An 18,245-nucleotide genomic window follows, 5' to 3' on the forward strand; every position below is an offset into this window, starting at 1 on the left:
AAATCTTTCAAGTTTTCTCACACAAATTTATTTTCACTATTTAAATCAATATGTCTCTCCATTAAATTAATATATCACATTACATTTCATTTGATTAAATGATTTATAAAACTTATTGTTCTGAACTGGGTCAAATGTCCAATAGCTGAGAAAATTCTCTTCTTGGACTTTTGAGCAGAACTCACTTGCGCAATCCAAAATCACGTTGCCAAAGTCAACAGACAATATACTGAGCATATCGTAACGTTCGACATCGGAATGATGAACAATTATTGTCCATCAAGACTCTTCCGCCATTTTCCGACAGTCATTGATGACATTGTGAATCAATAGTCTTGGCCCAACATTGAAGGCTAAATGTACTCCTCTCATGGAGAGGAATCGAATACATTCTATTTTATTCTTAAAACCTTACTCCACCTCTTACTAACTTGAGCGTCGGAGCACATCTCTTCCATTCACTAGAATGAAAGAGGAATACCACCAGACAAATGTTACATATGATCATGGTAAGATCAGTGGCGGAGCTAGCCTGAAAAATTAGGGCGGGCCGCTACAAATATAAATCGAATATGCAAAAGAAATTACTAAAAAAAAGACATATCATATTGAGAGTCTGTCTAGTATGGATATCTCAAAAATAGTTAAAAGGTGGACCATTAACATGTTTATTAAATAAATTTTAAAAATATATTATGAAATATATTTTATGTCAAATGTGTAAACTTCATACTTTTTAATTAGTTTTTGTATTTATGTTTATAATATTATATGCATCTCTCTAACAAAAATTTAAATTTTTTTAATGAAAGATTGATCAAACATGAATTTTTATGCACAAACTCTATTTTAAATAAAAATTTGAGTACTTTTTTCTCCAAAAAAATATACTTGAATACTTCAACAAAATAAATTACACATTTTAAGACATCTATAAATTATTAAACAATAAAACATTAGAAGGGATGCTTAAAAAAATAAATTAAAAAGTATATTTGAATCATTTGAATTATGGGACGTAAACATAGCGGGGGTTTGCAACCCCGCAAAGAGCAAATCTGTTAAAGAATACTGGATTTATGGTTTGAATCCCCCCACAAAACAAAATATAACAAACTACACAGACTATTTCGTGGGGGTTTACAACCGCCGCTAAATAGTATACCTATAAAAAAAAATTAAAAATTCTGGGGAGGGCCATGGCCCTGTCCTAGATAAAATATACTTACTTATATGGTGCTGCTACCAGGTAGGCACAAAATATCTACGCAAATTTCAAACCAACATTCTCTCATTTGAACCAACTCCATCTTAGAATTAGCCTGATTAACTTTCGATTTTAACCTGAGGTAAATACCAGTACTCCATTTGCTGAAAATTAAAACAGCAATATCACGTCATCACTAAACTACAATTCGCATGGTTATCTTATCGAGCCGTCCACCTGTTACTGCTATTGGCCGTGGCACACATCGTCGCCATCATCAACCCCTCTCCTCCTATCAAACCATCCAACGGTCAAAGCTTCACAATCACAATCCCCGAAACAAAACAGTCTTACGTGTCTCTCATTAGTCACAACCACTGTGCACTTCTCTTTTCTCCATTGGTTCTCACAAATTCACACTCTACTTTCTCTCATTCTATCGCCACGTTTCCTTCTTCAACCAATCACATTCTCCTCACTCTTCCCTATCGTCACTGTTCAAACACGTGTTTTTTCTTACACGCGTCACTTTCCCATCTTCCTATAAATCCAAACCCTCGTTTCCATCACTTGTATTGTATTCATATTCTCTACCATTTGGTTCCATCTTTTGCATCACTTTCCCCTTGCAACACCGAAAAAAAGATAAAAACAAAAACAAAAAACAAAAAAAAGTGAGTTCATAGAGAGTGTTCTGGACTGGGCCAAGAGCTGGCCCAATCACTTATGCCCGACATTTGGGGCACAGCCCAATAAGGGGAGGTCTCCCCGACACGTCAGCCTATGACGTGTCCTGCTCGACATAACAGATTAGCTCCACGCTAATCACGTGCTCGGCTATCCGTGCACGACGACTCATTCAGCCTTAGCTTAACAGCTAAGCAGCACGTTTATCACGTGCTCCTCTATCCCGCCACAGCTGTCACGGAGTCTATCCCTTACCCGCGAATAGCGGAACGACTCCAACCAGGATAGAGGCGAATAACGGCCTTCCCCTACGATACAGGGACTATCCTGGCAGTTGAGCCTATTGGGCCGGTTATCCAGGCCCAATAGACCAACCTTTGGCCCAGCGCTGGGGGCACTATATAAGCTCTCCTATACAGGAGAGCCAGGTATTCTGATTCATTCTCACTATACTTTCTCTCTCTTCTATTGTATCTCTCTTGTTCTCTTTGCTGACTTAGGCATCGGAGCACCTGCAGGTACAAACCCCCCCTTCGGTGTGGAAGCTTGCTCAACGGACCGGCCATCAATCTATTCTGATCACCAGGTACGATCAGTGGCGCCGTCTGTGGGAACTGAGTTCCTCCCCTTCTTTAATCTTTCCTAAAGAAACAAAGATCAAAACCGATTCCATTCTTCAACAACTTTCATCATGGCTAGTTCATCACAGCAACTCAACACCGATGCCAACGACGACAACGTGCTCAACGTTCCGTCCTCTCCGCCGCCGCAGCATAACACCGTGCTATCACCGGTGCGTGACAATACCACCGTACCGCGCGGTCCAGAAGCAGACTCCCGCGACGGACGGGAAACCTCACTCTCTTCCGATGAAGAAGACGTTGAGAACCTAACCGATCGTCGTATGGGCAAACGCCCGCAATTCAAGCAAGAAGCTCCGGCAAACAACGCCGAACAGCCCGCCGTCTTGGCCAACTCTGAGGTCGCAGCCTTGATCGCTGCCCTCAAACAAACAACGGAGGCCATGCAGGCTCAAAATCGTCGACTGGACGAGCAGAGCGAAAGAATCGCCGCGCTGGAGAAAAGCCGGCGTCGCAGAAAGACCAACTCTCCCCCGCGGAGACACCAGGCTACACCTTCCCCTCCCCGTCCGGCGGCCGTCAAACATCGACGCCCCGACTTAGAGAGGGTCGAAGTTACTCCTCGGAAGAGGGATCGTACTCCTCCACATCGCGAGGGTAGGCTCTCCCCGGGCAAGAAAGGGAAGCACGAAGCCCCGCGCCGCCATTCACCTCAAGGGTTGGCGAACATGGCCAAGCACGGCGCGTCGGGCAGCTATCGTCCTCGCAAATCTCGCAGTCCAACGCCCATGCCCGGCGACTACTCTCCCCGATCTTCCGAGGACCATTCTCCTAACGGGAGTGACGAGGGCGATCCCCGATGCCCCCTGTCCACAGACATTCTGAGGAAGCGTGTCCCAAAGGGCTTCGAGAGACCTCCTACGCTCCCCGCGTACGATGGTTTGACCGACCCCGACGACCACATAGCTAATGTCAACGCTAACCTGGATTTCAGGAACATTAGCGGGGCCATTAGATGCAGACTGTTCCCAACCACGCTGAGGAAGGGAGCAATGGCATGGTACCAAAGCCTGCCCCCTCAATCCATCCATTCATGGAGGGATCTTACTGAACAGTTTAGCAGACACTTCACTGCTTCCCGCAAGCACCCAAAGACTGTGCATGCCTTGGAGGCCATATACCAAGCTGAAGACGAAACTCTCCGAAACTTCGTCGAGAGATTCAACAAAGAGGCTGTACAGGTCGAAACGACAGACGACATGAAGAAATACTTGCTGCAAAGGGGCCTTCGCCCGGGCAGCGATTTTGCTAAAGCTGTGGGCATAGAAAAACCACCCACCTGGGACGACCTCCTCCTAAAAGCTCAAAAGTACATCGACTACGAGGAGGTCCAGGCAGCTGATGTCGCTCGCCTTGCCCGACCTGGAAACAGCCACCCTGCCCGCGAGTCCACCCACAGGAACGATGACAGGGGAAGCGACCGGGGACATGATAGAGGCGGCGATCGGGGCGGCGAGAGGGGCAGAGACCGAAGGAGGGGCGACAGGCGTGAATCTCGTGGCCCTCCAAGCACATTCGCCACATACACCCCCCTCGTCAAGTCACGGGGAGAAATATTTGCTGAAGTTCACGTCTCTGAGTTTAACAGAGCGAATGTAAAACAGCCTAAGCCGACTCCCCTGAAGCCCGGCCAAGACAAGAATAGGTATTGCAGATACCACAAGAGTTACGGTCACAGGACCGACGATTGCATCCAGCTGAAAGATGCTATCGAAATATTAATAAGAAACGGACAGTTACGAGAGTTCGTGAAGAGAAACAATGACCCTCGACCAGAGGCCGCGGAGACCCGCGCCGTCGAGGAGGTAGTTCCCCCACCAGCCGGGCAGAGTGGCACCAAGCAAATTGCCATGAGCGTCTCCCGGCCAGAAGACTTTGCTATCCCCAGCGGTTTTGGGGACACCCATACTAGTCCTACGCTCAGCACGGGGGACTACTTCACAGACTCACTCGTCATATCCGGCGGTCACATGGACAAGCACACCGTCGGATCAATAAAAAGAAAATTCGAGGATCTCATCAACACGTCCTCAAACATGAACGCAACGCTGGACAAGGCGAAGGGGCGATCAATGCCTTTAGCCTTCTATCGAGAAGAGCTGCCCGGTGGGACAGCCAATTTCCAAATTCCCCTCCTCGTCCGGGCAGACATGGCCAACATGGACGTTCGTCGGGTCCTCATCGATCCGGGGAGCTCTTGCGACATCATGTACGCCAGTTTGTTCAGGACCTTACAGCTGGACGAGACACACCTCACCCCATACATGGGCTCGGACCTCACAGGATTCAATGGAGCAACTACTAGGCCTTGGGGTTATGTCGACCTGATCGTCACCTTTGGCTCCGAAGAGACTGCTAAGTCGATCAGGGTGAAATTCTTGGTCGTGGACTGCCCCTGCCTCTACCAGTGCATCATCGGCAGGACGGCCATAGCAGACCTGATGGCTGTCCCCTCCACCGCCCACCTGAAGATGAAATATTACACTCATAAGGGGCAGGTTGCTACTTTGCACGGGGACATCGAAGCCGCGAGGAGGTGCTTTGACGCAGCATCCAAAGGTAACAACTTCATTGGCAAAGCTCCTGAAGCAAAGAAGCCAAAGCCTTCCTCGGAAACACCACCAGAACCATCCCCGGAAGCACCACCAAGTCTGCCCGGTCCAAGTGTGAGCTCTGTTGATCTTGACAGCCGCACCTCCAAGAAAGAGCATAAGGAGGAGAAAAAGCTAAAGAAGGAGGAGAAAGAGGACGACGAGGCGAGCAAAGAACATTATCGCCCCATTCCAGATGGAGACTTCGAGATAGTCCAGTTTGGCGAGGATCCAGAAAAAGGAGTCAAGATTGGGACAGGGCTCCCCGAGTTGGCGAGGAAGCAGCTGAAAGCCTGCCTTAGAGAAAATGCTGACTTGTTCGCATGGCACGCCGCCGACATGCCCGGGCTGGATCCAAACATTGCTTGCCATCAACTTACTGTCGACCCACTTGCTAGTGCTGTAGTGCAACGTAGGCGTAGGCAGTCTCCCGAAAAAGCGGAGGCTGCTGAAAAAGCTGTAAAAGACCTCCTAGAGGCAAATTTTATTTCTGAAGCCAGATACACTACCTGGTTGTCAAACGTTGTACTAGTTAAAAAATCTAATGGAAAATGGCGCATGTGTGTTGACTACACCGATCTCAATAGGGCTTGCCCTAAAGATTCCTATCCTTTACCTTGCATTGATAAATTAGTCGATAATTCTTCTGGCTTTAAATTATTGTCTTTTATGGATGCATATTCAGGATACAACCAAATCCCAATGGCTGTGGCCGACAGGGGAAAAACAGCTTTCATGACCGAGTCGGGCAACTATTACTACAACGTAATGCCCTTCGGTCTAAAAAACGCTGGTGCTACATACCAGCGGATGATGAACAAAGTATTCCGGGCAGAAATAGGCGACATGCTCGAAGTCTACATGGACGACATGATCGTAAAATCCCACGAGGAAATCGACCATACCGCCCACCTACGTAAGGTCTTCGAGCAGGCCAGAAAACACAACATGCGATTCAACCCAGAAAAGTGCACCTTCGGGGTACGAGCAGGAAAGTTCCTCGGATTCTACCTAACAGAACGAGGAATCGAAGCCAACCCCGACAAATGTCGTGCCTTTACGGAGCTCCCAACTCCGAGCAACAAAAAATCCATACAAACCTTGAACGGAATGCTGACCTCATTGTCTCGCTTCGTAGCAAAATCTGCTCAACACGCATTACCACTTTTCAAGTTACTAAGGAAAGAAGCTGTGTTCGAATGGACGGACGAGTGCGAGCAGGCCCTTCAACATCTTAAGAAGGCCCTCTCCGAACCCCCAGTCCTCTCGCGCCCGGATGTCGAGGAAGTGTTATACATCTACCTCTCCGTCGCATCCGAGGCCGTCAGCGCAGCCCTTGTCCGCGAAACAACGGAAGGACAAAAACCAGTGTACTTCACGAGCAAGGCTCTCCAGGGGCCCGAACTCAGATATACACAAATCGAGAAGGTGGCCCTTGCCTTGATCAACGCAGCAAGAAGACTACGTCACTACTTCCTAGCACACACAATCATAGTACGAACCGACCAACCCATCAAATCATTGCTTGGTCGACCAGACATGGCGGGCAGGATGCTTAAATGGTCCCTCGAGCTTTCCGAATTCGACATTCGTTACGAAAGCAGGAAAGCGCTAAAATCACAAGTCCTAGCAGACTTTGTGGCCGAAATGACGAGTCCAGCCTCCTCGACAAGCGAGGCAGACAAATGGACAATATTCGTCGACGGAGCGTCAAGCTCCACAGGAGCAGGAGCAGGAATTATCCTGGAAAACGAAAATGGGATCATCATCGAAGTGTCCCTAGCACTATCCTTCCCGACATCAAATAACCAAGCAGAATACGAAGCCTTCCTAGCAGGGCTACGGTTGGCCGAGGACATGGAGGCAAAAGAAGTAAAAATTTTCACAGATTCACAACTTGTTGCCTCACAAGTATTGGGAGAATATCAAGCCAAAAATGATAATCTCTCTGAATATCTAGCATTAGTGAAGGAAAAAATCACTAAGTTCGAATCCGTGGAGGTGCAACACGTTCCACGCGAGCACAACAAACGGGCAGATATCCTGTCCAAACTGGCGAGCACAAAAAAGAAAGGCGGAAACAAATCCGTCATTCAGGAAGTACTCCCCCGACCAAGCATCGAGAAGACGAGCAACGTCCTCGACATAAATGTCATTGGCGACCAAAATTGCTGGATGACCCCCGTGTACAACTTCCTCGCGAATGGAACCCTCCCCGACGATCAGAAAGAGGCAGCAATAATTAGACGTCGAGCATGCGCATATGTCGTCCTCGACGGAAAGTTATATAGAAGAGGATTCTCAATCCCACTCCTAAAATGCGTCGACAAAGAAACAGTCGACTACATCCTGCGCGAGGTACACGAGGGGATCAACGCCCAGCACCTGGGAGGAAGATCGCTGGCCAGAAAAGCTCTTCGGGCAGGATACTATTGGCCCACCATGCAGCAAGACGCAAAGGACCATGTGAAAAAATGCGACAAATGTCAACGACATGGGGACATGCACCTAGCTCCTCCCCACGAGCTCAAATCCATGTCGTCGCCATGGCCCTTCGCTTGGTGGGGCATGGATATACTTGGCCCTTTCACAAAGGGACTCCACCAAAATAAATTTCTGATAGTCGCCGTGGACTACTTCACCAAATGGGTAGAGGCTGAACCTCTCTCCGACATAACGTCCTTCAGGATACTCCGTTTCTTCAAACGCGACGTACTCTGCCGGTTTGGGATACCACAAGCCGTCGTCACGGACAACGGGACACAATTCACGGACAAAGGATTCCAAGACTTCCTCGCTGCCCTGGGGACTAAGCAACATTTCACTTCCGTGGAACATCCCCAAACTAACGGGCAAGCCGAGGCCGCCAACAGAGTAATCCTGCGCGGCCTACGACGAAGATTGGATCAAAATAAAAAGAAATGGGTCGAGGAGCTCGAAAGCGTCCTTTGGGCCTATCGCACAACACCACACTCCACAACCGGGGAGACTCCATTTAGAATGGTATATGGAACAGAAGCAGTCATCCCCGTGGAGGTGGGCGAGCCATCTCGCCGAACCGAGCAACCGCTCGAAGAAGAAATGAACGACGAAGCTCTCCGTGAAGAGCTTGATCTCGTCGAAGAGATCCGCACGGGGGCATCCCTTCGGGAAGCCACCCTTAAACAAAAAATAGCTGCCCGACATGACGTCAAAATCATCAAAAGAGAATTCGAAGTAGGCAGCCTCGTCTTAAGACGAAATGCTAAGGACTCCCAGGATGGTAAATTGGCGGCCAACTGGGAAGGACCATATCGCGTCATTGACAAAACAGAAAATGGCGCGTATTACCTCGAGGATCTTCGAGGAAAGAAACTTCCTCGACCTTGGAACGCCCAAAAATTAAAACAATACTACAGCTAAGTTATTGCCGAACTAAAAAACATACCCTCAAAAGAGGCTGCTCGGATCCTCAAGCAACGAGCCCGACAGCAAGACAACGGAGAGCACGCGGGCACACGTGCTCGATCCAATTATTGAAAAGGAGATACTTTGGCTCAGGAAGGGCATAGCATCTCCCCGACAAGGATGACCTTTAAGACAAGCTCCTCGTCTTTCGTGCCAAGGCTTAACGCCCAGCTCGCGATGGGAAGTTCAAGCCGCGGGGGGCGGGCACAACAACGTGCCGGCGTCCGTATTAGCCTCAGAAAACAACTCTAGGCGCTTAGTTAGTTCCCTAAACTTCTAAGTTAAATCCGAGGACGACCTCCTCGACGAAACGCGCTCGCAACAAAAAACTTACAAATATAAAAACGGTTTTGTCGAGCAGGCATACAACAATGTCGAGCAAGTATACGAATATCAAAACCAAAAAGTTGTTAAGTTAAAAACGAGCAAGCATAAAGACATGCATATTACAAACAGGCATAACTTAGCAAAAACAAAGAGCAATAACTTAAAACATACATACGAGGAGATAAAATAGACGAGCAGGATGAATAAACGGGCATCATTGTTATAAATCACCGGGCATAAAAACCCATTTGTTCGGATGTTACAAAAACCGGGCACGCAGGCCCCCAAAAATAAATTGTCAGAAAAGCAAATAAAACACAAGACAATGGCGCGCAGGCCGAAAAATTAATTTGTCGAGGAGACCTAATGGCTTTCATCATGACCTTCCTTGTCCTCCTCAGGATTCTTATCCTCCTCGACAACATCATCCTCAACCTCATCCTCCTCGTCTTCACCATCACCTTCCTCCTCATCCAACTTTTCCTCCTCGAGCTCCATTTTCTTATACTCTTCAGGAATAACAATCTGCCCGTGCTCAACCCGTTTGAGCTTATGAATGCCATCAGTAATCAAGCCGTGCTCGGCATTCACAACCCTGAGTTGGGCGATCGCATTCTTCCACCCATGCACCATGCTCGCCAACATCAAGCCCCCTTGCCTCTTGATTTCCTTCACCAGGTCTCCTCGAGTTACAAACTTGAGAGTTTCCTCCTTCTCATCCTCAAGAGGGGCACACTTGGTTTGCAACATAGCCACTTCTTCCATCAGCTTACCCCTCTGCTCGGCACTACTGATTTTCAGATCCTCGAGCACTTTATTCGTCTTCTCCAGCTGCTCAGCGGTAAGTCGGGCCTCCTCCATATTCTTGAAATAATTTTCCTGCTTGCTCCTAAGGTCGAGCAGATCATTTTCCAACAAAGCAATCTCTGCCTCCAGCTTCCTGTTTTTAGCGGCCAGCTTCTCAGCCTCGAGAGTTGGCCCCCCTTCATTCAGCACCAAGGCTGTCTCCGCCAGACGGATGACAGCAGCAACATCCTCGTTGAGCTGTTTCTGTCGGGCAGATGCAGAAGCGCCCAGTATATACTTCTTCTCCGACGCAGGCACCTGGAGGGGATTGTTATCAAAAAAGCTCCGGTTGCTCAAACACGCGGGGAGGACAAAGCCACCGTCCCCCTCCGACAGGTCGACGATAGGCGTCATCTGTTCCTCCCGTTGCCTCTTTGCACGACCTCCCGGGGTTCCCGCTGAGCTTCCCACCGGTGAAGACTGACTAATACTCCCCGAAGCAGCTTGTTCAGCAATCAAAACACTAGGCTTGGATTTCCTTGCCTTCTTCTTTGATTTCTCTCCCTTCTGCTCAGCAGCTATCCTCATCAACTCGGAAGCTAGATCAGCCATTCTACCTGCAAAGGTGGAAACGTGGTCAGAAACACGGGGAGGAACTCAAAACATCAAAATGCTGAATGTAAAACAAATAAAAACGGGCAGGAATTGAAGAAAATACCCAGCAAAGTATTCTCAGCTGCAACAGTCTTGCACGACAGTAATAATTTGGTGTTAACAAAACGAGGCTCGATCCTCGGTTGACCATGCCTATCTAACGCAACTTCCCCTAAACTAGTCATAACCCTACACGGCTTAAAGCCGTCCACATAGGCCTTAAGCTTCTCAAAGCCTGCCATTTCGGCCGGGGAAAGATCCTCAGCAGATGTTAAATACTCGTCGGTCCTCAACACAAAGTGCTCCGACGACCACGACAGTGGGAATCGAAGAACCCACTCCATTACTTGCTCCCCTTCCTCGTCCAACTGAGGAGACCCATCCTCGAGGAACACGGGCCGTTCCATGTGCAGAGAATCGAAAGCAAACTCCGTCACCGGCTTCACCACATAATACCTCTCCTTGAAACCCCGAGCAGACTCGACGAACATCTTAAAAATTTTGCTCGACTGGTGCTTCAAGGAAATCCAACCCTGCCGGTCCCCGACTTTCTGTCTTTGGATTTGGAAGATGTAGAAAAATAAAGCAACAGTAGCTTCCACCTCCAGATACCGACAAAGGATCTGGTACGCCCGGATGAACGCCAACGAGTTCGGGTGAAGCTGGGAAGGAGCCACCCTTAATCGGCCAAAAATCCCAGCTTCAAGATCGTTGAAGGGCAGCCGAAATCCCAACTCCTTAAATGCCATCTCGTACATAGTGAATCTACCTCCCCCGTACGACGAGCAAACCCGCTCCCCTTCGGCAGGTGCATGAACCTCCCAGTTTTCTGAGCCAGCCTCCTCGACTATAGTAAAAAGCCGGGGATCCTGGGCAGTAATCGTGGAAGCGATGCCCCGAGGCTCGGGCGCAACCCAGGCCAGCTCTGGATCTGTAATTGTGTCGACCAACTTATGTTTTGACGCCGCCTGGCTTCCCGTAGCCTCTTCTGTGTCTGACATTTTGAATACCTGAAAAGCAGCGAAAATGAAGTGAATTCGACAGTCATATCAAATCCACCCTTTCACCGCAAATCAAGTGAAAGGGCGTAGGATAGGGCGAGGACGCTGTCCCCGACCAAAAGCCCTTATCAAAATGGCAAACAAAGACAGAACAGAGGAAGCAAGGAGAAAGCCTAAAAACGGGGAGAAGTTCCCCCCCCGACATAGAGTTTTTACAAACTCATTTATCCACAAATTCCACAGCGAAATAACGGGGAGAAGGTCCCCGACAGTTAAAACATTCGCGAAAGCGAAAACGGGGAGAAGGTCCCCGACACAGAGTTTTTACAAACTCATTTTTCTAAACGAAAATGACGGGGAGACGGTCCCCGACATAAAGTTCAACTAATTTTTACTACAATAAACGGGGAGAGGAAACACCATTCTCCTCCCCGACACAAAACACAGATTTCCAGAAATCTATGAATGTTCGTCGAAAAACCCAGAAAATTCATCGTCTTCATCACATGTTCATAGCTTTTCCCAGATAAGCATCAAAGTTCATCAAATTTCTATGTTTTTCCAGAAAACGGGAAAAATAAGGGCGAAACCCAGAATTACGAGACATTACAATACCCAAAATCAGCGTTTGATGGTAAATAATACCACCACCAAACACTAATACTTCACTAAAAAACAGTGATTTAAACCATCAACAAAATGGGTATGAAAGGGAGGGCTATACGACACAAACATTAAGCCTCACCAAAACTAAAGATTTACAACTATCAAGCACAAAACAAACTGAACAACATAAACCAAATGGGTACAAAGCATACCCAAATCTAACACAAACAAAATGGGCAAAATGAGAACGAAATCAAAACAAGGGAATGAGCTTTTATTTACCTTTGTTTTGAGAAGATTTGAAGTTTGGAACTTTGAACTTGAAGGATGCTTGAAACCTTTGAGTCACAGAAATGCAGTAGCAGCAACGGCAAAGGGAAAGGAGAAGAGAAAAGTTGTAAATGAAACCTCCCTTCTCTATTTATAGGCTTTTCAAAGCCCTGCGCCTGCATGGCGAAAATATACACCCCTCCAATCACACCCGTTGATCTGAATTCTACGGCCAAGATCAAACGCATCAAAGGGCCCTGATGTGATCTGATGGAAAACGAAAAGACGTGATGAATCCAATGGCTAATAAACCTCCTCGGAAAACGAAGCAAAAAACGCGGACTCCCAAAGTCATCATTGCGTCTGTTGATAGCCCACACACGTGGCAACATCAGACGAAACGTCTGTCTTTTCACATCCCATCGAACAGACCACGCGTCTCTCGAGGGGCTCATCGTTATCACCAACGTAATTGTCTCCTCGACACAAGGAGCAAACGCGAGTTACGGACAAGTGAAACAAACGCCACAAAATGTGCCCGCTAAAACGCGCAGCATTAACAAACATACAATTACCACAATATACCCTCGACAAAGAAAAGGGTAAAATCCTCTCCTCGTACATCGTGGCACGCGTGTTACAGGCGAAGAGAAACTTCCCCTTTGTAAAATCCTCCTCGTCATACTATTGAGAAATTTATGAACAACATATGAACTCTCCTCGACATACGGGCATGGACCTTAAGTCATTACTCCTATAGCTAGGAGCAACGACTTGGGGGGCTCCTGTTCTGGACTGGGCCAAGAGCTGGCCCAATCACTTATGCCCGACATTTGGGGCACAGCCCAATAAGGGGAGGTCTCCCCGACACGTCAGCCTATGACGTGTCCTGCTCGACATAACAGATTAGCTCCACGCTAATCACGTGCTCGGCTATCCGTGCACGACGACTCATTCAGCCTTAGCTTAACAGCTAAGCAGCACGTTTATCACGTGCTCCTCTATCCCGCCACAGCTGTCACGGAGTCTATCCCTTACCCGCGAATAGCGGAACGACTCCAACCAGGATAGAGGCGAATAACGGCCTTCCCCTACGATACAGGGACTATCCTGGCAGTTGAGCCTATTGGGCCGGTTATCCAGGCCCAATAGACCAACCTTTGGCCCAGCGCTGGGGGCACTATATAAGCTCTCCTATACAGGAGAGCCAGGTATTCTGATTCATTCTCACTATACTTTCTCTCTCTTCTATTGTATCTCTCTTGTTCTCTTTGCTGACTTAGGCATCGGAGCACCTGCAGGTACAAACCCCCCCTTCGGTGTGGAAGCTTGCTCAACGGACCGGCCATCAATCTATTCTGATCACCAGGTACGATCAGAGAGAAAGAGCATGATGGATGGAAGAGGAGGTTGTTGCATCGTCAGAAATGCAACTGGTGCACATGATATGTCAACCATGGAAAGAATAATGCTTAGGTTTCGTCCAATCGCACCTAAACCAGTAGTAGCCGGAACCACCGCTTCCGACGGTACTTCTTCATCGGAGAGCGGCGAAGCTTTTGTCAAAACCGGCAGAACAAGAAGAAAGTACGTTAAACAAGTTAAACAAAACAATACCACAGAGAAACGAAGGATCCGTCGGAAGAAAACCGTTTCTTCACCGGAAAATAATCATCCGGTACCGGTGACGGTGCCGGTGACTCTTCCTTTACTACCGGAAACTCCCGATCGGAAGGATTCTCCGGCGAGAGATCTAACTCTAAAGGAATCAAATAAAATTGAAAATAATAGTAACATGCAACGGTGTCGGTGGCTGAGTTTCGAAAAGTACGGTTGCTACGGTACGATGGATCCGGTTCCGGTGCCGGTGCGGTTAGGTGACGGTGGTAATTACTCGAGCGTGACGGTTGAGTGTGTGACTGACGCATGGGTGGAGGGTGAAGGACTAGGGAGTACGGATGATGAAAAGAAAATGAATCTGAGTGTGGACACGTGTCCAGGGTTTATATCTGACGGTTACGGAAGAGTGACGTGGATAAACGGTGCTTATAGGGAAATGATGGGTGAAGGAGTAGTAGCTTTGGTGATGAAAGTAAACGGTGTGATTTTGTATCCATCGTTCACGTGTAGGGTTAGAGTGGTGCAGTTCGCATGTGGGAGTGGAAGGGAGAGAAATTCACTGACGGTTCCTTGTGATGTTTGGAGAATGGATTGTGGTGGATTTGCATGGAGATTAGATGTTAAAGCTGCTCTTAGCTTGAGATTAGGTTGCTAAATCAATCATTTATCTAATCTCATATATAAGAACTAATTTGTGTTTTTGTTTCAAAGTTCTAAACTACTCTCTAATTTGAAAATTTTACATTTTTCTTCATTAAAGAAAGGAGTATTATTATATGCTTCTTTTTAATAGAGGAAAAATGAGATTTTTGAATGAAGATGTGTTTTTAGGAGGAGTGGTTGATTAAAATCATAAATGTATAGAACAAAGGGTTGAGTGTAAATTAGGGCGTAAATTAGTGCATGTAGCTTTGTATTCGGAGTTTGTTTTCTGTTCCTTTGTGGTTGGAACACTGGTGAGCCAATGAATATGATTATCATCGTGAAATTGATGTTTTTTAATGGTTAAACAGATCACAACTGAGTTTCCGTTTCTGGATGGATTGGAATTGGAATTGTATTTTATTTATTTTTTATATTATTTTTTATATTATATTTATTTTTTCTAAATTATCCTTAAACAATTAAAAGTTGATTACTTACCAAAAAAATTCAAAAGTTGATTTTTTTCTTTCATTAAAACAAAAGTTTTTTTTACTAAATAAAGTTGATTTATTTAAAATAAAAAATTATTTTGTATCTAAATGCAAATTATTATTTTTTGGTGCATTATTCCGATTATGATGTTCATTTTAATAATTTTGATATTTTTATCTATTCATATAAAATTTATGAACTATTCTGTGCAAATTTATGAACATGGTTTATTTTTATTAATTATTAAATAAATAGTTCTCAATTCTTTATAAAGTAATGTATGGCTAACTTCTTTTTTTGTTATTTTTAGAGGGACTTGTTTCATTATAAATTGTCTTCAATTTTTAGAGTAATGTACGAATTTTTTTAGTCATTTCAATTTCTTTTTTTAGTTATAAATATTCAATTATTTGTTTTTTATGGGATAAATTTATTTATTTTTTCATAAAATATGGAGTAAATTATTATCATTTTATTCAAAATAAATAAATCATAACCATAATTTTTAAAATCTTAATGTCCTTAATATTTTCACCCAAAAATAATAATAATAATAGTAATATTTCCTCAAATAAACTTACCACCGAACCTGACTCCAGACTCTGACTAAAACACACAATTAAGACCGAAATACAACTAATACACCTCCTCCTTATTACAATCTTAATTTGTAGAGTTCATTTGCTAATTAACTTCATCTTCAATTCCTCAAGTGTGCTAGTCTTCAAAGCGTTTGTCAAAATATCTGCAAGTTGAGCTTCAGTCTTGTAGTGCTGCAACTCCAGCTTATAATTGTTCACTTGATCCCTCAAGAAATGATATCTAGTTTTTATATGCTTGTTGCTTAGCCAAATCTATAGCAAACTTGTTATCCAACATCAATCTTGCCACATATGCATGCCACCTCATAAAAAATAAAGATTTTATGCCAAGTTGTCAAGCAGGGGGTAAAAAGAGAGAATCTTGCAGGGGGTAATCCCAAATTTTTCTTTTGTAGGGGTGTAATGCAAAATTGACTTATTTTGCAGGGGGCAAAACCCTATTTACCCATTAATTAATTGTTCATAAAAAAAAAAGTTGGAAGATGTGTTGGGGGAGACAGGACATGGAAGGTGGGGGTGGGGGCAAATGGGAAAATGGCTTTAGAACTGTTTGGGTTGAAAGTTGGAAGGGGTACGTGGTCGTATTGAATATCACTTGGGATACGGAATTGGATCTGGTGCAGTCACTTTTTCATGCAGTCGTTTTATAGCCGTCCGATTAGATCGGACGGCTTAAACAAATGCAGTCAATAAATAAGTTTTTAAATCATAACCGTCTGATCTTGATCAGACGGCTGTAGATGGCCTGAATGCATGACTGCACCAAAAAGGTGACTGTACGGAATCCGGGTCCCTTGGGATACCCCTTCAGCTTCAGCTATCAACTCTGGCATTTTCTTATTGAACCACGTTGCTCTACATCCAACAAAGCATTCATAGTTAGATTCTCTTTCTTTCTTTCCTTCAATTAAACAAAACTTTAAAATCACCACTTTATTTTCTAGCCGAAACAACCTTGAATTATTGCAGGTTTGTTTTATCAAATTGGATCGAGTACAATTTAATTTGGGTCTGCAATACAATGAAAAGGAGAATAATATGAAGAACCTAGCTAGATCATAAAGGATAATTAGTGAGGGTCTTTCCCATTCTTGTCATAGAGGGTCCGTTTGATCTGCAAAATATAAATACTGCACAGAACAGTACATGACATTATAAGACAGAACAACACAAGACAAACGTTTAAGGTATTGATCAAACTTTGTGTTGTACGATGTTTGGTAGACAAAAGGTTATTTTGGTATTTTAGACAACTTATGCTGAGGACAAAAAGTTGTCCCGTGGTTCTGTGAGGGACAAGAATTTCAAGTTTTGTTCTGTCCCTTGGCCCCCAGTTTGTCCAGTAACAGGAACAGTTTTAAAATCAAACACAGTACGGCAGGAGTTGTCCTGTTCAGTCCCTTATTTTTTAGCAGATCAAACGCACCCAATGTGCAATTCTTTGGTGCAATTGAAACAAGCCTGCATAATATACATGTTAATTTTTTTATTTTTTGGTGATATATACATGTTAATTTTTATTATTGAATCAAATGAAATATGTACATATTAATTTAATGATATAAAACATACTCATATGGTGCAAGACAATTTTTTTTTTTTGGTAGAAAGTGCAAGACAATTTTACTTATGTACCATATGGTACAAATCTTACCTAGCCAAGTCTTTCTTCACCGAGGTTCATGAACGTTGTCTCGGGGTGTTAAAATCTGTGAAAGGCATGCATGTTGAACTTGATAATTCAACAATATGACCCATGTTCTATGTTTGTAGTTTCATTAAATAAAACAACAATTTTTATGAGGCATAGCAAAACAGGCGAAACATGGGGTGCTATTGCCAATATGTTGCCTACCAATATGTTTTGCCTAGCTACGGGTATGGTACCGGTATCCGGTACAAGTACTGGTATGCGGTACGATATTTTAAGAAAATTTAAGGTACGAGTATGTTAATATAAAATATTAGAAAAATTATTTTTAAGTGAATTATTATCATCATGCTTTGAAAATTTAATTTTTTTTTGGTCCACTGTCTTAACTATTTTCATAAAAAATGAGAGATAATTGAAATATAATAAAAAATTATAATATTTTAAGAGATTTTTCAACAGCCAATATGTTTTTTCCGTATTCATCATCATAAATCAACCAAATAAAAATGGGTACGAAATCGGTGCGTACCATACGAGTACCATGGAGTATCCGGTACTGATACGTACCCGGTACGGACCGTGTACTTCACAAGTACCCATGCTACATAGTGCTAAGTATATATGTTTAAATTCACGGTGAGGTCAATATATGAAATTACATTGAATCATTGCAATTTTGATAAAAGTTTGCACTTTCAAGTTTCAACAAATTTACAATGTCACTTTAATTTTGTCAACTTCACAGTTCATTCAAACACACTCTTATTTAGGTTCACTCATATCACTACTATATTTTGTCACTTTAATTAGTAACACTCATAGTTAACACACTTTTTTAATTGTTACTAAAACTCAAATATGTTGTAGTTTATTGTAAATTAAATTTTAGAATCTAAAAGCCCCAAATCCTTAAAACAATTCTAGAATAAAATGCTTCAAATTCTAACTTCAATTTATAATCAATTTTGAAGGCAAAGTGAATGAATTTGACTCCTTTAATAAGTGAACAGTTGAT

General features: G+C 44.4%; 1 protein-coding gene across 1 annotated transcript; it reads left to right on the top strand.

Moving 5' to 3' along the window:
* Window positions 1-1,769: 1,769 nt before the first annotated feature.
* LOC123887121 lies at window positions 1,770-14,876 on the top strand. Its single transcript, XM_045936410.1, has 2 exons — window positions 1,770-1,891; window positions 13,595-14,876. Exon 2 carries the CDS (start codon window positions 13,608-13,610, stop codon window positions 14,490-14,492), a length of 885 nt encoding a protein of 294 aa, XP_045792366.1. The 5' UTR covers window positions 1,770-1,891; window positions 13,595-13,607; the 3' UTR covers window positions 14,493-14,876.
* The last annotated feature ends 3,369 nt before the right edge of the window (window positions 14,877-18,245 follow it).

Source organism: Trifolium pratense, linkage group LG5 (genome assembly GCF_020283565.1).
Source record: "Trifolium pratense cultivar HEN17-A07 linkage group LG5, ARS_RC_1.1, whole genome shotgun sequence".
Classification (NCBI taxonomy): Eukaryota; Viridiplantae; Streptophyta; class Magnoliopsida; order Fabales; family Fabaceae; genus Trifolium; species Trifolium pratense.